The sequence below is a fragment of the Peromyscus maniculatus genome, chromosome 10, assembly GCF_049852395.1.
Source record: "Peromyscus maniculatus bairdii isolate BWxNUB_F1_BW_parent chromosome 10, HU_Pman_BW_mat_3.1, whole genome shotgun sequence".
NCBI classification, from domain to species: domain Eukaryota; kingdom Metazoa; phylum Chordata; class Mammalia; order Rodentia; family Cricetidae; genus Peromyscus; species Peromyscus maniculatus.
The window spans coordinates 68,868,745-68,890,645 of NC_134861.1; the positions used below are offsets into that span (position 1 = coordinate 68,868,745).

Genomic DNA, 21,901 nt, shown 5'->3' on the forward strand with positions numbered 1-21,901 from the left:
GTGACTGAGAAGCTAGATTCCCGAGAACTAGCAGTGATGCCATGAGGTGGACCCGGAGACTCTTGGTGCCCTTCCTCCAACTCCATGACTTTCCTTCTCCTAGGCAAACCCTAATTCAGTAGAAATTCTCTGGCTTAGATCCAGACCGCGTGCCAACCGTCTCCCCACCCAGGCAGTCAGGAGCTCACACCACACTCGAGTTTAGAGGCTGTGCAGATAGATGCAGGAAATGACAGAGAAGTCAAGACTGAGAACTGTAAACGGATTTACTGGATCGACACTGTGATAACGTTGACTCACAAAGTGACTTTGTGAAGAGAAACAATGACTTGTAGTTTCCAGGACGATCCACGTGGATTTGGGGATGTGAGCCCGGTGTCTGAGTGGGAGACTAGGCCTTGTCATGGAGATCCGGCGTCTGTCTCAAGCTGATGGTTGGAGTGATAGGGCTTGTGTTTGCCAGAATGTCCCATCACCCCCCCTGAAAAATTCATTTCAGTCTGAGCGCTGTTTCCTGTGTCTAGCTCCGGAGTGCTGGGATTACAGTCGGTGCCACTGTGCCCTGTTTACACGGAGCTGGGGATTGAACCCAGGACTTTGTGCGGGTGAGCAAACAGTCCACCAACAGAGCTCTATCCCCCAGCCATAAAAGGTGGCTATTTACTCATGTTTACTTCTCTTTGGTGGCAGTCCCCTTGGGATCTGAGGGATCTTCAGCAGAATGTGGTGGTGGTGGTGGCGGCGGCGGCGGCGGCGGCGGCGGCGGCGGCGGCGGCAGTGGTGGTGGTGGTGGTGAATGATCCACATTTGGGAATTCAGGTCTCCAAGGCAGCAGTGCCAGCCTACTGCCTCTGCCCCAAGTCGACATCATATACAAATGTGCCTGGGGTCTCATGGATGTGATAGTGTGTGGCCTGGGGATTGGGGCCAGGCTGATATATTCTCAGGGTCAATGGAGTTAGAGTCACTTTCCAGATTCATCTCACACAAACGAGTCTGGACCAGAAAAGAGAGGGTTTCCAAGGAGACCGTCCCGAATTTCACATTTCTTCAGAATCCTTCGTGATGAGGGGATGTCCTCATCACTTTCTGCTGATCTCACATCAGCCTTGTATTCTCCCAAGTTCCTGCTGGGGAGGGGCTGACTGGCCCCACCCTTCTCCACAGATGCCTGCTCTTCTGGCAAGCTCCTCGTGTCCTCAGAACCCTCAGAACTAAGGGTAAACAAAGAGCCCTCATCAGAATCAGACTCGTAATTGGCCACCAAGTCATAAAGAGGGTCAAAAGGAGCACCTCTCAGCACAGGCTCCTCAGGGGCAGGTGTGACATGAGGGCCACTGTCCCACCTTGGTGTAAGGGAGGGTGGGTCTACATCTCTTGGGTCAATGTGTAGGACCTCATCGTAGACATCTGAAAACCTTTCCTCAGCATCGGCTTCCTGGAAGCTTGGCTGCCGTGTGGCCAGCCCCCTAATGGAATCGCTCACCTGCCTTTCCTCAGAAGATTCCATCAGTGAGCCCATAGCTCCCAAAGCTTCAGGGGACCCCCTTTCCTTACTCTCTCCAGACCCTTGTGTGTTCATATGTACTAGAGTATTGGAGACAGGAGCTACAACATCTCTTGACTGTGACAGGCGCAGTTCATTGCATCCACTATCCTCTGTTCCCAGAACGGAAGACCTATCCATCACATCCTCATAGAGAGAATATTCCGGAACCACTGTGTCATAATGTAATTCTTCGGGAACATCGCGGTGATCCTGCACGGCCGAAATCAGCTGGCGAGTGTCAGCGTTCGGAAGTCCATGGAGAGCCGCGTGGGCTGTGTGGCCATATGGAAGCACGTCACAGTCTCTATTTCCTGCCCCAGTGTCGTCCTCGGGTTGCCCCGGGCTCTGTTGACTGCTGAGATCCATTTTGCTGTTCCCTAGGACCCTTTCTGCCATGGCAGCACTGTATGGGGTTGGCTCTGTCACCTGGGAGGGGTTCTGTCTCTCATAAAGGTTTAGGTGGCGGGAAGCTTGGTGCGGCTCTGTCCCTTGGTGCTGTACTCGTCGGGGAGCTTCGACGTCATCATAGAAACCCTCGTTTGAGTAAGCATTTTCTGAGCCAGGCCTTTTGGTCAGGCATCTTTGCTGCCACAGTCTGTCGATATAAGGCCTAGCGAAAGCGCCCAGGCAGAAAGCCACCAAAAACGTGCTGAACACCGACAGGCAGATGGGCAGGACAAGGTCTGGGGCGTCATCCTTTCTGTCGGTGACGTGTTCATCCTCGGAGTCTCTGAGTTCTGTGGGGGGCTGTGGCCATATCTCCTTGAGATCATCATAGTCCACCTGCGCCTCCTTCTCCAGAGCTGAAAGGTGACTGTCTATTCCTCCCTGGGGTCTCTCTGCTTTGTTCTGCATGAGGCTTTTCACATCACTCGGAGTAGGAAGAAGGTGCGTATTCCTGGAAATTCTGATCTGGGGGGTCTCCAAATATGGCTTCTCATTCCCTGCAAGAGGGGGATGGGAAAACAAACTGACTAGATGTTGGAATAAGACTCCAGGCTTTCAGAGCTTCTGTGAGCCCTCCTCAATCTGTAGCTAGCTATGTTTTCAAACATTCATCAAGTTAACAGGTAATCTTATTCATTCATGTGTTCGTTCCTGTTCATTGCCCACAGTGTGCACATGGCTCTGTATACATTTTCACGAGACTGTGAGACATAGGCCTACTTCTCACAGGCCCAAGAGGTTGTGTTTCTGAGGCAACCTGCCCAACTGCTGCCCACAGGTGGAAGCAGCCAGATGGGAGGGCTAACACATGGCTTCTCCTTCCTCCATACCCTCAACTACTTCTCATTTGCTAGAACATTCTATTAAGCCTCTATTGCATCTGCTTCTGCCCTACTTGTTGTAGGTTCCTCACCATTCTCCAGTTCTGGTAAATAGTAAAGCACCCACTGTTCTTCTCTTCTGCCCTACACACTCAGAATGCTGGTCCTGGCTGGAGACTTTCTTTAATCAATCATTAAGAATTGAGATGAAATCTGCAACATTTTGGGGGTGAGGCTTCCAGGCAAAATTCTTTTCTAGCTAAAGAAATGTTATGTTTCTTTGATCATGTGAAAAAAAAACTGTCAGAAGCCAAGGAAACCAGTTAAGCACTAGGGATTGTCCTGTGACTCAGTCCAAGGCTGAATGGGGTGGGGACCAGTGTGGTGGTATTGTGTTCCCCAAAATATTGTGCACCCTAATAAACTTATCTGGGGTCAGAGACAGAACAGCCACAATATTAAACATAAAGGTTAGGCAGTGGTAGCACACGGCTTTAATCCTAGCATTCCAGAGGCAGAAATCCATGTGTTCAAGGATACAGCCAAGCATGGTGACTCACACCTTTAATCCCAGGGAGTGAGGCAGAAAGCAGAAAGATATATAAGGCGTGAGGACCAGGAACTAGAAGCATTTGGCTGGTTAAGTGTTTAGGTTTTGAGCAGCAGTTCAGGTGAGAGCCATTCAGATATGAGGACACAGGGGCTTCCAGTCTGAGGAAACAAGATCAGCTAAGAAGTTGACCAGGTGAGGTGAGCTATGGCTTGTTCTGTCTCTCTGACCTTCCAGTGTTCACTCCAATAACTGGCTTCAGGTTTGATTTTATTAATGAACTTCTAAGATTCCTGCTACAGACCAGCATCCTTGTTTTTTGAGAGACTGTCACTACTTTTAAGGAGACTGCCTTCTTACGTGCATTTTCCAGGCCAAATGAAACTATTTCAGAACAACAGCAACAACAACCAGAGAGAGAGAGAGAGAGAGAGAGAGAGAGAGATGCCACTCACTTACCCACAGACATGTTGCAGATAGCATTCCACTTTTCCCTCCAGGATGCAGAGGTGACGTTTTGGAAGTTGGCATTGTTCTCACCACACTGCCACTGGTTATCAGCCAAGTCAAGTTCCAGGTGGGGTAATTCTAGAGCAATGGTCACAATGGGTGCAAGGGTGGTCAGTGCATTGCTTCTGAGGTCTACCACCTGCTTGAAAAGAGGTAAATGTAGGTCAGTCTGTGCACAAAGACAGTGAGGTAAGAAACTATAAGGAGTTACACACAGATATTTCTAGCTCTACAAAAGCAATAGATATTTCTAGCTCTACAAATTTAGGTCTGGTATAAAAGTCAGTGAATACCGGGCTTGAATCCCTGCCCTGCCCACAAAGCCTCTGCGTCTTGGCAATTGTTTGCTTTCTGTGATCCCACCTCCTAGCGTTGTTCATGGGTTAGATGCTTACAAAAGCTTTTCAGACATCCAGACACTTCATGTTCTTTATTTACCATATAACCTATGGCAAATCCCAGACTCACATACTATTATCGTTCAGAATTGGATCCAGGTCAAGAATTTCTCAAAACATCACCATCTTGGACATGACAATGGATGTGAACAATGAGGCCAGGAAGCACAAAAGAATTATGTGTGGTTGGTTGACTACCTTTGATAGTGGTACGTGGTTCTTAGCGAATTTGCGTCTTCAGTATCTGCAAGATGACCCATTTCTCCTGGACAATTAGAAACGCATGGAGAACCAGAGGACAGAGATGATTCAGTGGCTCAAGTGGCAGGCCAGGGTGTGCTAAGGCTGGGCACAGCAGCATGTGGCACAGCAGGGAAATTATGTTGGGTCTGACTGTGCCTACTGACAGCAGATCAGCGTTGTATACCAGGCATTCTGCGGAGCGGTTTATATATGTTTTCCCAGATTCCCCCAACAATTACCATGGCTCCCCTTTCACAGTGTATCCCATGGAACGTACTTGGTAGAGGGGTCTGGATCAGAACAGGCACTCAGCAAATATCAGAAACTATAAATCTGGTGTGGTGGTGCATCGTAATCCCAGCACTTAGGAGGTAGAGACAGGAGGCTCAGAAGAGAAAGGGCAGACAAAATACCAAGCTTGAGACCACCCTGAGCTGCGTAAGTCTCTGTCCCAAATGAAAATAGCAACAATGAATAGGAATGCTGGAGAATTCAAGGACAGAGTAGCAATGCTTTCTGGTCTCCTAGCTGTGTGCCTTCACTTCAAAACACACCCTCTCTGAGCTACCACATTAGTGTGGAGGAGACATTTGGGGACCGTCAGGCAGTGACAACAGAACTATATGTCAGAAAACAGAAAATGCCAACCTTACTTCAACAAAAGAGGACATGAGTGCAAACAAGAAGGGTCACTTATCCCCAACGACAACATTTTCTCCTCCATCCCCCAAGAATAGTCAAATTTTCACTATATAGTCCAGGCTGGCCTCAAACTCATGGTAATTCTCTTCACTCAGCCCCTTGATCAAGGCCAGTTTCTAAATAAACATCTCAGGTTATACAAATTCCTAAGATGAGGTAAGTCTAACAACTAAAAGACTTCACCACAAAAAAAATCACTAGAAATACAACTGAGTTTTTCATGAACTTTAATGAGGGTGATTTGCCTGGGTTGAGCAGCCATGCGGCCTTGACTCTTCCTGAAACCAGGAAGCAGGAGGCCAGGACAAGGAGGGAAAGCATCCACTTGGGCCTGGTGTTGCCCAGGGATGGGGGTTGTCCCCCACTGGTGCCCTGGCTCAGCATCACACTAAGTTATCCTCATGCTTTCTGAGGAGATATTTCCTCTTTGGTGTATTTTTACATTCTAGCATTTTTTTTTTATATTACAAATCATGGAGCTGAAAGTCAGCGTGGAGGAAAGAAAATGAATGAAATAATTCAGGAAGAATGATTTCTGAGAAAAGACGAGAACAGAATTGCAACTTAGCAAAAGAAACCCCCATCCTACAGCATTTGAAAGGCACATATATTCCGGGAAGGCTGGGAGACGGACAGCGTATTGCTACACAAATCACTGTATCTAAGAAGAATGAGATAAGATTAAGAAGAGAAAGGCTAATTTGAAATGTCGGTGAAACTCACTCCATCCTGTTTAAGTACGCTGATGGATTTATGTTTTAAAAATCTATTTGGCTTCCGGGAAGGTGCCCCAATGGGAAGACAGACACAGCAGTGCAAATGTGAAATTCATCTTCCAGAGGGAAAAAGCCAACTACTGTGATAGTCAGCTTCCCGGCGCCAAACATCTTCATCATGGTCCACAGCCAGTGTGTGGAGTTATTGCCAACCACACAGGAGGGAACCCTGAGCAGGGAACTCGATGAATATTCCCAGTACTGGTGAGTTGGGGATTATGGCTATATTCCAAACATGCTCAGAGCTGATTTATAGTTTGCCCATGCTATTTTTAACCCTGGAGCTTCGAAGACCCATGAAGTTCAATAAAATGCACAGGAGAGGAACACACAGGACGAATTCCACATCCAGATGTACCTGTCACCAGTACGCACTAGTTAAGGCTCCTCCACAACTTGCCAGTCTCCTGTCAGCCAAGTGGAGAGCCCAGCCAAGCGAAGTGGGCTCTTCCGCTCTGACAACTGCCGTGGCAGACAGACCCCAGAGTGGCCCGCACGACCCTACCTTCTGGTATGCAGGCCCTTAAGCCATCTCTTTCCCCCCAGTGCAGGCAGGATAGGCTATTTGGTTTCCAGCCAATAGACTCTGCCAGCGCCAGCAGTGGATGCCACTTTCGTGAAGATGACTTCCCATACCATAGAGATGCTCTTCTTATGCGGAGCAGAGAATGCCAGAGAGGCTACTACCTCCAAAGCAAGATGCCACGGCGTGAATAGCCTGGTGGAGAAGGCTTCCGGGCAGAAACCTGAGGGCAGGCTTAAGCCAAAAGCTGGTAATGAACTGAGTCTTCAAGTCCAACCGCCCAATAAGGAAGCAAGTCCTGTCTGCTTTGCTTAGGTGCCCGTGGTGGGGCTTTTAGGCTAGACCCCAGTGGCGACACCAGTTTAGGTCTCTTGAGCGACCATGAGGTGGAGGCCCCAGCTGAGTCACGTCAGAATCCCTGTCCCACAGACAGATGTGTGTGGTCTTAAGCCACAAAGCTGTGGTCAGTCACCATACAGCAATAGACCACTGGTGCGGCCACTCAGGAGCATCGCCCATTGTGCATCCCCTTGTTCATTCAACCGCCGCTCAAAATGCCCTCAGCTTAGCCCCCGGAAACAAAGTCAGGCATGATGTGTGCTCTCCAAGAATGTGATTACCATTTAGTGTGGGCAGGACCGGGGGTAGGCATGGACGACTCACTGTGCTCAAGACTTGCAGGCACCAGAGCCAGGAGGAAACATGCAGCCCCATTGTGAGCTCGCGAAAAGAAAGACTTAAGGCATGCATGCCTCTGAGCGGAAGTGATGGACCAAAGTTGGAGGGACTCATAGCCCGAGTTCTTGCAAGGTAAAGGGGAGAAGCAAGTGGGGGTGGAGGAGACCTGAAGGGCAGGCAGGAAGGACAGTGGCACACAAGGGGACAGACAGCCCTGCACAAAGGGACAGAGTGTGAAGTGGGTCTGGAGAGGCAGCGAGGGGCTGGGCCCTGGCTGTGAAATCTTGGCAGGGTTCTAAGAAAGAGGAGCAGCACGGTTAGATTCGTGTACTAGAGAGCGCACATCCCCCCAGGTCCTGTTCTAAGCACTCCATGCATAGTTAAGCTTCTCATCCTCACAGGGAACTACCTTCTTTCTGTTACACAGACAGGGGACTGGGGTGCAGTCCCCTGGTAACTGGCCCGTGAAGCGGTGGACTCTAGTCTGGATCCAGCCAGTTTGCTACCCACCTGATCACTGCTTTCTCAGTCTCCCATCCACGATGAGGGTTTAGGGAGCCATGGTGGGTGAATGGGAGAGGTGCAGGCTTTTTGTTTGTTTGTTTGTTTGTTTTTCGAGACAGGGTTTCTCTGTGTAGTTTTGGAGCCTGTCCTAGAACTCCCTCTGCAGCCCAGGCTGGCCTCGAACTCACAGAGATTCGCCTGGCTCTGCCTCCCGAGTGCTGGGATTAAAGGCGTGCGCCACCACCGCCTGGCTGGAGGCCTGTTTTTAATAGCACTTTATGAAATGCTGGGGAAGCATCCGTGGTCTCTGTCCAGGCTGCCTAATGTGACAGTCGTTTGCCATGTGTGGCCACTGAGCGCTGAGATGTGGAGATATAAAACACACACTAGAGACTGAAGGCTTTGTTTGAAAAATGGAATGTGAACTACCACCTTAATAACTTTATATTAATTATACCTGTAAACGCTGTTCTATTGGCTTAAATAATGTACATTATTAAAGGGTAAGCTCTTCATTTCCCTTTTAAAAAAGGATTTATGTCTAAGCATTTTTAATTACATGTAAGTATGTGCACATGAGTGCAGATGCCTTCGGAGGCTCTGGCCTTGAGCTAGAGTTACAGGTGGTTGTGAGTCACGTGATGTGGGTGCTGGGAATTGAACGTCTTCTTGGGAGTAGTGCATGCTCTTAACTGCTGAACCATCTCTCCAGCCCCTCAATTTCATTTTTAAAGTCTGGGCATTGGAACATTTGAAATCGCACGTGTGTCCAAGTTTGTAGTAAACAGCAGTGACCTAGAAAAGTGTGTGTGTGTGTGTGTGTGTGTGTGTGTGTGTGTGTGTGTGTGTGATGGAGGTAATAATGATAGGGACTGAAGAGTCTCTCAACTTCCCTGGCAGTCCCTCTGATATGTCTGAAGGCCACTGATAGGAGCCGTCACACTGTCCTTATCGACGGGAAGGACGTGAAGAAGAGTTTGTAAGAACAGGACTTAGTAGTTCCTCAGCTTCAGCCCTATCAGGGAGACAGTTTACAAGGCTCACAGCTCTGAAATGTGAATAGATGCCCAACTAGGAACGTCAGAGGTGTTTGGAACACCAAATGGCATGTGGTAAGTGATGCACATGTGTGTACTATGATCACCGTCATTTTTATTGCCCATGCATGCTTTGGATATTAAAACTACAGGCCACTGGCCAGTAGCAACCTATATGATCCTGAGCTGCTGACATCTCAGCGTTGGCCACAGTGGCTCAGAAGGACCTCCCAATGCCCCAGTTTGTGCAACAGACCTGGTACCTCTGACTGAACTTGCAGCCTAGGCAGGTGGCATTATTTGTTTATTTGTTTGTTTGTTTCATTCTGTAACCCTGGCTGGCCTGGAACTCCCTAAGCAGATTAAGCTGGTTTCAAACTCTTTAAATAACACATTTAATTTCTTGCCAACTGGTAAATGGAAACTTGGAGTTGAATCTAATTTGATTTAGATAAATAATATACCAAATTCTTTCTTTCATTTTTAGATAGTGTCTCTTGCAAGCCAGCTGGCCTTGAACTTGATATGCATGTAGGTACGACCTTGGACTTAATGATCCTCTTGCTTCCATTACCAAACCTCCAGAATACAGGTGTATGCTGGGGATCGAATCTAGGGTTTGTGACATTCTAGGCAGGTCCTTTATCCATTCAGCTGTATCTACAGCCTAATGATGTGAATTCTTGCGGCTGAGAATTCTTATTAAGTTTGTGTCCATGGTTGTGGTCTTTGATTTTTTGAGCAATAGATTTCAGTTGTTTTAGGAGCTCTTAAGTAGACTCACACACTTTGATTAACAGCCAGTAGCCCTGCCCATGGAGACCCCCTTCAAAGGAAGTAGCCCTCTAATCTAATTGGCCACAAGTCTGTATAGTTAAGACAGCTATAAGAAAGACTTTAGAACCTGTAATTTTTTGAGGTCCTTGAAGGCGTCTGGGTGAACAGTGCGTATCTTGTTGCTCTTTAAATAGACGCGCTCCAGCTGGAGGCAGCTATGAAAATCAGACAGCCCAATGTGAACGATCCTGTTGAATGACAGATCCAGACTCTGCAGCGACTCCAGCTTCCACAGTCCTGGGAAAAGGAAAGGCAAATGAAAACCCAAATCTGGTGCTATTGGTGGCTGCATAGTGGGTGGTGGAAAGTTGGGGATGTTGACGGCCCTCAGGTGGGAAGCTGCCAAAGTGTATTAACGCTGTGAAAAACTAAGTGGTCTTAAGAGAGACTGGGCCAATTCGCATGTGAACTTATTAAACAGGAAGGAAAAGATTAAGTCAAAATAGTACAGAATATAATAATGACAATGTTCTTGAGGGGTATACACATACAAACATATGTAGATATGTATTTTGTGGCGACAGAAATAAGGAGGTGAGTGAAATTATCAATAATCATTGAAGTTTGCTGTAGGACGGCTGAGGGAAGGGAAGAGGGGTATGGACAAAGCTTTCTTTTAATTTTATACACATTGGTTCTTTCTTTCAAATGAGCATGTGCTATTTTTTTTATCACACATTCATTTATTATTTATCTTCTGTGTATTTGTGTGTGGATGGCACAGTGCATGCATGGAGGGCAGAGGGGAACTACCAGTAGCCATTCTCTCCTTCCACCTTGGGGGCCCCAGGATTTGAACCCAGATCATCAGGCTTGGCTAGAAGGACCTTTCTTTACCTGGTGAGTTGTTTTACTGGTCTAGTGTGTGCTCTTTTTAAATTAAAGAATCGATTTTTAAAATTCTAACCATGATTAAGCAAGGTGATGAGCAGATATTTGTCAATTTGATTAACCGTGAGTAAAACTGAATGATTTCCCTATGATAACACAGGAGAAACTTACCCTGAGGTTTATTATTACATAAATGAATTCTTCCAATTTTAAAGTTTCTTATTCAGTTATTAAAGCTTCATTTTTTAAATCTCTCATTGCTTGTATTCATTCTACATTGTCCTGTAAGAATATTGTTGTGCAAGTGTATTGTATGTTGAGTGTATCAGCCTCCCCTTCCTCCCTGTTTGTCCTTTGTTCACTTGGAGGGTTCCAATTCTGCTTCCATTTCTCTCTCTCTCTCTCTCTCTCTCTCTCTCTCTCTCTCTCTCTCTCTCTCTCTCTCTCTTTCTCTCTCTCTCACACCTTTATTTTTAGTCATTTCCATTCTCATAACCGTTTACCATTGGTATTATAACCATATTCTAGGTATTCTTGGATATTTCAAAGGTAAAGAAACCACAGGCAAAGCCGGGCGGTGGTGGCGCACGCCTTTAATCCCAGCACTCGGGAGGCAGAGCCAGGAGGATCTCTGTGAGTTCGAGGCCAGCCTGGACTACCAAGTGAGTCCCAGGAAAGGCACAAAGCTACACAGAGAAACCCTGTCTCGAAAAAACCAAAAAAAAAAAAAAAAAAAAAAAAAAAAAAAAGAAACCACAGGCAGACTTTGCTTTCTAGCACAAGAATCAGATGGGGTTTTAGCCTCCGCCTTTGTGCCTCACTTTGTTCTGGGAAGCACGCAAAAGATCCCGTTGGCACTGAGGAGGAAGAGGGTGCCAGTCACAGCAGACTGAATGGCCAGATGGGTCTCCCAGGGAGGTGCTTGCGATTTCACACGTTCCTCAGCCCTGTTCTCAAACGTGGGCTGAGTCTTTAACTTCAGTGTAGCAGATCAAGCTTATTCAGTTCCAGAACCGACTTTATTTCTTGCTTACTGTCTGCAAGGTATGGACGGCCAGACTGATTCTGAAGAGAGGGTAGTGTAACTGAAATGGCTCGACCAGTTCCATTGTCATCTGTTCACCTGAGGCACACAAAGTAAGCAAGCGGACTTTAAAGCAATGAATCAGTCAGGAGATTATGATGGAGGCACTTGGTGCAGATGACAAATCCTTACCCCAGAAATTTGGAGTGGTGGCACGATAAGACACGTAGACAAGAAAAGTTACTTGTCAGGCAAAGCAGTTCATCATCCACACCACACCACTGTACAGTGGGCTGTTTGTCTTCCTGACTATCCAATGATTAAATCTTTTCTATGCAGAATAAGGTGAACCCTTGTAATGCTTGGGATGTAGGGTTTGGCCTGTATACACAGAGATCCAAAAAGCATTGGGCCAACGTTAAGGATTCAATACAAAAGCCTGCATCTCAGGCTTCCCTGGAATGAATAGATTCAAAGTTCCAGCTGGCATATGACATTTGGCTAGAGTGAATGGGGGCTGCCTGCTTTAGATGGGGCATGAGCTTGTAGAGAGCTATTATTTCTCTGAGTACACACACTCTCTGTCTGTCTGTCTGTCTGTCTGTCTGTCTGTCTGTCTCTCTCTCTGTCACACACACATACAAGAGAGAAAGAGAGAGAGAGAGAGAGAGAGAGAGAGAGAGAGAGAGAGAGAGAGAGAGAGAGAGAGAATTGGTCAAGAAAACTATATTTAACAAGCAACGAGAGCGAGTCAAAGCTGGTGCTCAGAACACATGTGTGTGAAATACTCCCACGCTGTACACTTCCGCGCCTGGAGTCCGTGTGTGCTGCCCCACTGTCCTGGCCCCCCAATGTACCTTCTCCCAACGCTCCCCAAGTCCCCCCTCAACTCTTTCTCTGCGCTAGCATCAGTGCCAGGAGACATCCAAATGGGGACCTGCAGGGAAGGCCAGCTGTCAGCAACCTCAGGAGTAGAATACATCCTCTGAAGAGAATCACGTCTTTATGCAGAGAACTTTCCCCTGTGTTGAAATGTGCGAACACACGGACTGGGAAGGGCATGAAAGACCGCTGGGAAGAGCATCACAGGTTCCCCACCATTTCCCTTGTACTTGTCCGGCCTGTTTAGAAACATGAATTCAGGCTTCCGAAAATGTCTCAAGGCTTAACTGAACCGAGTAAGTTCCTAGGAGCTCAGCGGAGGAAGAGCACACACTGGCTTTGAAGGGCAGAAACTGTGGGAAGCTCCCGTTTAATCATGGACTCTTTCAGCTCTAAGCGTTTTGTGAGTCTTTCATTTTTAATGTTCACAGAGTCCTGGGGCTTCTCCCCACTCACAAACAAAACGCCGGGGCAAGGCTTGCCCAGTGACAGAGCGGAAGGAGCTGGCTCAAGGCCCAGATCTCATTACCCTGTAACTGTGCCCCCAAACTAAACACAACAACAAAATAGACGTGGGCAGATACTGGAAGAAGTGAGTGCAAAACGGGGACAAGAGAGCACACACACACACACACACACACACACACACACACTTTGCCTTACTTTTGGTTAGTGTTTACCTTTTTCCACCCATCTGCATTGCAGCGCATTAGCCTCCCCCATACTAGCCTAACTATCAACAGGTAAATGAGGGACTTACACCCAGCAATGAAAAATAACAAAATATTTAATATATATGATAACACGAATAAACATCAAAATAATCACACTGAGATAAAGATGCTAGAATAAAATAAAAGCCCCCTACAGATGCTTCCTGATGTACAAAGATCTTACATTTTAACAAATCCATCACAGGCTGAAAATATCATGTCAAAAATGCCTTTACTACAACTGACCTACCAAATATCTGAGCTTAATAATGTGGTGCACAGAGTCATTGGCTGTTTACCTTCATGACCAAGAGGCTGATTGGCAGCCATGACTCAGCCACTGCCCAGTATCATAGAGAACACCATATTATGTATCAAAGGCCCCAGGGGAACAAAAACAAAATGCAAAGGACAGTTTCTACTGGATGTGCATTCTTTTGTCACCCCTGTGAAACTGAAGAGTCATTAAGTTTGAAGCATCGCCAGTCAAGGTCTGTCTGTATTGTATGATTCCACTCATGTAAATAAATGTACAGGAAGCTCAAGTCAGCTTACAATGCCTGGAGAGGAACCTGTGTTTTCCTGGGTGGAGGGGATGATGAGATGAATGGGAAGGACATAACCCAAAGGGTATGGAGAAACTTCCGTGGTGATGGCTAGGTCACATCTAGATGGTGGTGATGGTTGGTTTACAGGCCAGAATAGCTTAGAGTCAGAGCACAGATCCAAGGGTGCCTAGAGCAAGGAAGGGTAGGGGCCTCTAACACTGTAAAGACCGCACAACTGTGAACATAGCAACAGCACAATTGACAAATACTCTGAACCTTCGAAGACCATCAGAATAGCTTTTTCCCTTTGTTTTGAAGATGAGCCTTTGCCCTTATAAAACCTGGATTGTTGTCTTTTTCTCTGTCAAATATTTCTGTACAAGATTTTTTTGTTGTTGTTTTTGTTTTTTCAGACAGGATTTCTCTCTGTAGCCCAGGCTGCCCTCGAACTCACAGAGATCCACCTGCCGCTGTCTCCCAAGTGCTGGGGTTAAAAGCATGCGCCACCACTGCCTGGCCAGAATATAGCTTTGAATATTCTATTGCCTGGAATTAAAGAAGTGACAAGGACAGAAGACTGGGGTGGGCCCCACAGATGCAGGGCCCTCCAACAGCACCAAAGGTGATTAACTGTGCTAAGTGTTCTGTATGACATCACTCTGTATTCCAGGCTACACAGTGTTTGTGTGTATACGCATTATTTGGTGATCCCGGACACTCATTATTCTCAGAGGTAAGACTTTCTTATGTTAAGTGAGTTGTTGAAGGTCAGTTAGTAAGTAAATAGAGCCATGTAAGATGTTTTATTCATTCAACTTCCCTCATAAAGCCAACCCAGGATTTCCCAAGAAGGGTCAATTTCTTCTGGCTGTGGGACTTGGTGTCATGAACTTCTTCCGATTTTAGAGGATTAAGATTTTGTTTTATTAAGGTACCGGTGTGGTTCTTACAGATGACCTTGACTACTTAATGTCTCCCAAGATGGAGTTAGGTCATTCTAGGCTGCAAAACTAAATGGGGAAAACGTGTTTCTTATTTGAGCCACTGAGGCTAGGTAGTCAAGTGAGCAAAAGGTGTGAGGCGCTGGTTGGTACCGGGACATCCTATGGCAGTTAGAGTCCATGTTTCAAGCAAGGAGAATTCAGTGCGGACAGAAAGAATCCAAAGTGACTTTGTGGAAATGGAATTAACTTTGGAACTTCATTCTGCTGACTGCATGGGCTATGAGGGGCTGGAATCTAGCCACCGAGGATTTAAGTCACCAGAGCTGGTGTCATTATTTCCTGGGATCATATTAGAGTCTCTAAGTGAAAAGGCAGGAGAGGATGTCTAGCCACCACTGTAGTAAACACTGTCTGTGAACAGTGAACTTCTGCATGCCTTCCCAAGTGTGATCATCAGCAACCCTGCCCTTCTGGAGTTAATGGCTTCAAGTTCATATTAAGAACTGAAGTAGGGTCGAAAATGGTCAAGGGTGAGGCATTTTATTCAATATGTCATCCCTTATTGTGACCAAGGTGTGTAAGTGACTCAAAGTTTGTTCTGTTACCTTAATGTCTTCCGTACATTTTGTTTCTTTAAACATTGAATTGACTTTGAGAACAATTTGGTTATTTGTATTTCTATAATCCAGTAGCAATCCCTATGGGTAAAAGAATACAAAAAACTTTTGTTTTATAGGACACAGGATTTTCTCTCCTTCTTAATTCTTCTCATTTCAAATGTCAGGAATTATTTCATCTCGTCTCTAATGCAGCTAGCTCTCTGGTTTTCTGGGACTTGGTGGGCTGGCATGAGGATGCCAGCCTGACCCGGCAGCCTCACTGAACCAATGCGAGGTGTTTGTCCCGGTACATTTCCAGGTACTCTGAAAAGCACTGAAAATACTGCTGGATGGAGGACTTAGAGGCTGACCCCATTGTTCTAAACTCCTCAAATACTGATTGCTAAGGCCTGGCCATCTGTCCCCAAAACGGCATTTGTCAGTCTTAGTCCCCAGCTTGGAGCTACTGAGAGGAAGTGAACCCTTCAAGAGGTGGAGCCTCCAAGAGGTCTGAGGCCACTGGGGACATGGCCCTGATGGGGACTGTTGAACTTGGGAGTTCTTGCTCTCTCTCCCTGTCTGATACCACAAGTTTGGACAACTGTACTATCATGTGTTCCTGTGAGGATGTACAGCTCAAAACAGGACCAAAGCAACAGAATCGACTGACATGGACTGGAACCTTCAAAACTGTGAATTCAAACAAAACTTTCCTTTTTAAGTTGTTTCTCTCAGATATTATGTTTCAGTAATGATTTGAAGTTGTTACTACTCCAAAGTTATGGGTGGAAGGTGGAACTATCATTCAGGTTACATTCCTGTCTGGCTTCTCTTTTGTATTGCCCAGCACCAGACCAGGGTGTTTCCTCCACATAAAGCCTGTTGGTGATGTCACAGCTGACTCAACACAAAAGCATGCCTGACCATCAATTAGTCAACGTGATGTTCCAACATTATAAAAATGAGCTTTTCTGAGTGTCCTATAGACAGTCCCTGTTAAAGACACCAGTCATGGCTTATAAAGCTGTATGTGCTACATGGCTAGTTGCCTGAGAGTTGCCTTCTGGGGTGTTTCCAATTTATTCTTGTTCTGGACGAGGAAAGCACATCTAAATAGACACTCACGGCTCCCTGCTCATGAATTATAGTGGGCTATGGATCCCATCCATGGCAATAACTATTTAACATTTTAAAAGACAACTTGAGATTTAGAGAGAAAGTAAATTAATTATTTGTTTCTAAGTATACTGTTGTTCTCAATTTGCGCCAAGAGAGCAATACAAACTAATATTTGCAAATCACTTCCAGATTTTTAAACTACCTTTTACAACTTGTAATTGCTACCATATACTGTGTATGGCTTACTGCATTATAGCGACATGAGGGACCTTTTTCATGGAATCTTCACAATTCGAATAAAGCTTGACTTATGATGGCCTGAGTTATGATTTTTTTCTTGCCAATGGTAAGAAATTTCGCTCACACCACCACTGCTTCATACCTTCGGTGCTGTGTTCAATGTTACACGGGATACCCAGCATTTTATCAGCAAATGGACTCTGTGTCCCGTGGCCTTCATCTGGCTGCCAGCTAATGTAAGTGTTCCGAAAATGTCTGAGGGAGGGCACACTGAGCTATGATGCCTGGTAGGTTAAGTGCTGGATTAGGTTCTTTTCTGTCGCTGGGATAAAGTATCTCGGCAAGACCGACTGAAGGATAAAAGGGTTTTGGCTCACAGTTCCAGGGTCCACTGTGGCTGGGAGGGCGTGGCCACAGGTAGGGAAGGAATGGCGCAGGAGTAGGCAGCTGGCTGATTACATTGCATCCAAACTTAGAAACACAGAGAGGACAGCAAGGGGGCCAAAGCCATCCCTCAGTGACATATTTCCCCCAGCAAGATTTTTTTTTAATCCTTCTAAAGTTTTCCTAACTTTTCCAAGGAGCGTCATTAGCTAAGGACCTAGTATTCAGACACATGAGCCTTTGGGGGGATTGTTTAATATTCAGACTCCAACAGGAATATGTAAATGCATTTCTGACTTATGGTATTTATGACCTGTGATAGGCTTATGGTGATTATAGGTCAGGGAGCACCTGCTTTACCTAGACGTTATCATTAGACAGACTCGAGCAGGAGAGTTAAAGAGGGAAGGATAGCCCAGTAGTAGGGCAAGGCCCCAAGGAGCACCTCTCACCGACTCCTCCCTCCAAGACGGGATTTAAGGTTGTGTACCCTGCCATAGTCAACCTCACAGAATGGTGAGGGGTGTTGGAGGGGATCCAACCTGGGCAAACTTCAAGTGTATGTTGACCACAGGTAGTGAGTTCAAAACACAAAAGGACTGGATAAAACGACCTCGCTATCCAATCAGATTCACACATTACAGGGACTTTCTGTGTTCGCATCCTTCCTCTCCTGACAGCGGCATTTGCTAGAGTTCGAACAGAAATTCCCGTGGCTCATTTTGTTTTTGTTTTTCTGTTGTTTTCTCTGCATGTTCACCATTCCCCCGCTTACATTCTGGGAGGCAGACATTTGACCTCAGAGAGGAAGAAGCCTGTCTCTATACTGAGCCTTTGGCCCTGAAGTGAAATTACATTGGTATCAGCCACAACTGCAAGCCCTCTGGAGAACACATCTGGCCTCGGGAGGGAGGGAGGGTCAGATTTCTCTTCACTCTGGGACAGCATTCTCTCTGGCTAACCCTGTGAGTCCCCATAGCCTCCGTTCTAGGACAAAGCAGGCCTGTGCTACTGTCCCAGCAAAACCGAGGCAGAGGTCTTTGGAGTCCTGAACCTCAGAGGAAGGAATCCCTAGGGCTTTCCCCAAAGAGCTTTGAAGAAGCACAAAGGGGAAGAGATTTCCTCCAAATGGAAAGACTGAGAAGGGATATTCTCTGAGTAGCAAGGGGTCTCCCTCTCTGTCTCTCTGTCTCCCTCTCTGTCTCTCTGTCTCCCTGCCTGTCTCTGTCTCTCTGTCTCCCTGCCTGTCTCTGTCTCTCTCTGTCTCTCTGTCTCTGTCTCGTCTCTGTCTCTGTCTCTGTCTGTCTCTGTCTCTGTCTCTGTCTCTCTCTCTCTCTCTCTCACACACACACACACACACACACACACACATATCCTGATGCCCTGATAGAACCTAAAATTCTCCCCCAGCTGTGGAGCAAGACTTAGAAGGTGCAGAGGAGGGTCAGCCTAAGACTGTTGCATTCATCCTTGCAAACACCCTCTTTACCCTCCTTGGGGCTCAGAGTCAGAAATTCCCCTGTTCCAGAAAACTGAAGGTCGCATCTCCAGGGCCCAGTTTAAGCTGCAGCAAGGAATTCTGATTTTGGTTTCACAGTAGGAAGTTTTACATACAAATATAGAATATTGTGATATTCCTGGTCTACATTTGGAGGACAACTAAAAAGGCAAAATGTATTCCAAGAAGAAAAAAATTGTAAATACGATAATATGTTTAATTTAAATTATATTGTATATTAAAAAATACCTGTATCCATTCCTTCTCAGTGCTTTCTCATATTAATAAACCTATATAAAAAACAAAATAGATAACTTAGCTAGGCATGGTGGCACTCAGGTTTAATCCCAGCACTTGGGAGGCAGGCTGATCTCTGTTTGGGTCTAGCCTGGTCTACATAGAGGGTTCCAGGCCAGCCTGGGCTACACAGTGAGACCCTGTCTCAAAAACAGACAAACCGAAATGCATCAGAGATTATTATCGAGCACTTAGCTAAGTCCTGGGGTTTCTTGACCAACTCACACAACATCAATTCGAGTGGTACAAGTGGGACATTAAGCCGCACTAATTGCAAATTCCACTCGGGCAGGCAGTGCCACTAGGAAACGCCTTTATTGTATTTGCTCGGTCAAACCGCTTTGCGGTTTCAGCTGCTCCCTTGAAACTGAACAAAATACAGCGCCCTTGTTGACATAAAACACCAGCTCCCCACGCACTGTTTCTCCGTCTCATCCATTCATTAAAAGTGCTCACCTTTAGGAGTGCCACGGAGTTGATTTCTTTGAAGTATCAGCACCTTTAGACGGGGAAGACTGCAGGGCCAGCCGCCTCCGCCTCCGCCTCCGGTGTGGCGTTTTTGCTGCGAGGGGCGAGGCAGGGGCAGATCCAGCCAGAGGGAGTGCATGGCGTTGTTGCTGAGGTTCAGTAGTTCCAAAGCATGAAAAGGGGCGAGAGCGCTGAGGGTCATGAACGAGATGCTGTGGTTACTGAGGTCCAGGCGTGTTATTTGCCATTCCTTTCTCGTGTGAGACTGGAAGAGGACTGGAGAGATAGGGGAGCTCACATCCACGGTGTCTGCTATCTGGGATGTGTGCCTTGTAGACCAGCTTGTCAGAAGAGGCCCATCGCAGTGGCGCTCAGAATTGTGGAGAACACTGCTTTTTCTTGGTGGGGTTGTCGCCGTTCCCGGAAAGCAAAGATCTATAACTATGATAGTAACTCCGAAGTAGAAGTCTTTCATAATGCCTGGGGAAAGGTAAGTAAATTGATTCATTCAAAATAACACATTAAAAAAAAAAACAAAACAAAACAGAAAACTTAATTTTCAACTTAAGATTTAGGAAGCATTCTTAATTATCAAGTGAAATGAACATTTGATTTCTTAGAAACTGGCCTCTGAGAGGTCGCTACCCCAAAGCTGTGACTGATATACTAAGATGTACGTACATTTTATGGAAGGACCTCCCCTCAGTATTCACAGAATAGACATTTACCACAGCCTCACCTCTACACTGCCTTCCCAGGATCCTCCAGCCTGGAGTCTGCTTCCTAGTGAGTCCAGTGTCTCTGCCGCTTGTCACCAGCATGGGGCAAAGTCTGTTATGCTTATCTAGAACACCGTCATGTGGTTTATGACATGAATGACACATGGTTACACTAGAGAGCGAACCTCTCCTATGAATGGAAAGTGCAACTCACAGAACGGGCACCCAGGTCTTTCCCAACTGGACCCATAAGCTTTATCTTTATGGCGTTTGCTACTTTTCACATAATTTTGAAATCTTTTTCAGTATACACAAAATAAATAAAAATGGTCATGAAAAGGATGTCCTGCTCCCGAGCTGTGAGGATGTCATAAAATATAGAAATGTCAAGTCTTTTTTCATGTCACTCTGTAGGTTTTGGAACAAGTTACAAAGGCTGAATACATACAGGAAAACTATGGCGACGGCTGGGTAAATGGATTCTTGAGATTTGCCTTAAGCTAAACAAAACCCATGAAGACAAAATCAGAGTACAAAGAATAACCTTTCTCAGCAACGTATCACCCATTCCTTTCCGGTCTCAAGCCACCTGTTTGAGTTGCCATCACGTCTGAAGTACTAGAACAGGTGTACTGAACTTCCGGTCCCTGCCCCCTCCCCTCTCCATTGTAGGTAATGCCAAAGGACAGGTTTTTCAAAAATACCATTACCCTTACGCATTTTTCACCTCTGAAATTTCGAAATGTTCCTTTAAATGTCTATAGTCTGAATTCCCAAGGTTGGCATTCAAAACTTCCCATAATCTAGCTAGCCTGGGAAGCTAAGTTTGATAAATTCATGTGGGGTAGTAACTGCAAGATGTGGCCCAGGCCAGGGATACGTATGTCTACATCATACCAAATGAGTTTTTCTTCTGCCCCAATCCAAGATCACTGCCACTCCCTCCCCTCTGTGGTCCGAATCTTGCACATTCAAGTCTCATCTCAATCACTCTGGTCCGAACCCCTCTTTCCTGAGTTAGCCCGTATTTTGTCTTTGCTTTCACAATACTTTCAGTAGTGTTGAATGAACATACTCAGTACCCTTCAACTGGACAGAGTGTCAAACGCCACCACACATCGTTAGTGCTCTGCTTTGTGTATTTCAAACAAAAACCAAAAAGAGGGTGAGTATCTCCCTCACCCATGTTTCATAGTTCTGATGTTCTGGAGTCTGTCACTGGGCTGTGCTTTTCGCATGAATGGATGCACAGAATGAAGGACATTCTCACTGTAACTTCAAAACCTCTGTTTCATATGAGGTCAATTCTCCCATATCTCAGAGGGTGTCTAAATTTAGGTACATCAACTGCAAAGGTGCCCTACCTACCTCCAGCAAGGAGTAATTTAGTGTATACCCCTTATGCAACAGCAGAAACTGAATTCATTTTCCTAGTCAGAGAGATATTTGTTTTGACACTAAAGCTGCAATCATTATGTGCACAATTGGATACCAAGCTAATGCAATATTAGCAAAAAATACATCAATCATAAATATGCACATTCCTTTGTAACAGAGAAGAAAATAATGGGTTTGAAAAGCATACCTTTTTTAGAGTGAAAGATTTCTATAATCTGGCCCTTTTCAAGGGAGAGATTGATATATGAATAGATTTGCATTCAAAACAGGCAGATTAGAATAATTTTATTTCTAATGGGTAGTGGTGGCACACACCATAATCCTAGCACTTGGGAGGCAGAGGCAGGCAAATCTCAGTAAGTTCAAGGCCAGCCTGGTCTACAAAGTGAGTTCCAGGACAGCCTAGGCTGTTACATAGAGAAACTCAGTCTCAAAAAAACAAAAAAAGTATTAATGTTAAGAAACATTATTTATATTACATACAAATATCTATGCATGGGGCAAAACAAAACAAAACAAAGCAAACAAAAACAAAACAAAAACAACCCCCTCAAAAGGAAACAGTGAGAACTCCAGAGGAAAGTACAGGTAATTAAGTAGAATGCAAGTCTAACTAGACTTATTCAAGTTGAAGTATGAGGAAGCAGTTAGAAACAACTGGG

At 45.8% G+C, this 21,901-nt stretch overlaps 1 protein-coding gene and 1 long non-coding RNA gene across 3 annotated transcripts; one reads left to right on the plus strand and one right to left on the minus strand.

Annotated features, from left to right (window-relative positions):
- Positions 1–248: 248 nt before the first annotated feature.
- Positions 249–21,648, minus strand: Lrrc66 (leucine rich repeat containing 66). Of its 2 annotated transcripts, XM_076546446.1 has the most exons (6): positions 19,862–21,648; positions 19,111–19,602; positions 9,643–9,812; positions 3,827–4,016; positions 1,487–2,493; positions 249–1,214 (listed from the first exon to the last, which is right to left on the minus strand). In XM_076546446.1, exons 1-6 carry the CDS (start codon positions 20,004–20,006, stop codon positions 1,209–1,211), a joined length of 2,010 nt encoding a protein of 669 aa, XP_076402561.1. In that variant the 5' UTR covers positions 20,007–21,648; the 3' UTR covers positions 249–1,208. The 2 variants fall into 2 exon arrangements, with proteins under 2 accessions (XP_076402561.1, XP_006979804.4); XM_006979742.4 differs by having other exon boundaries at positions 249–2,493.
- Positions 1,372–10,018, plus strand: LOC143267622 (uncharacterized). The gene is made up of 3 exons (XR_013042949.1): positions 1,372–1,512; positions 1,670–8,813; positions 9,710–10,018. It is a non-coding gene; the product is annotated as an uncharacterized LOC143267622 (long non-coding RNA).
- Positions 21,649–21,901: the final 253 nt, after the last annotated feature.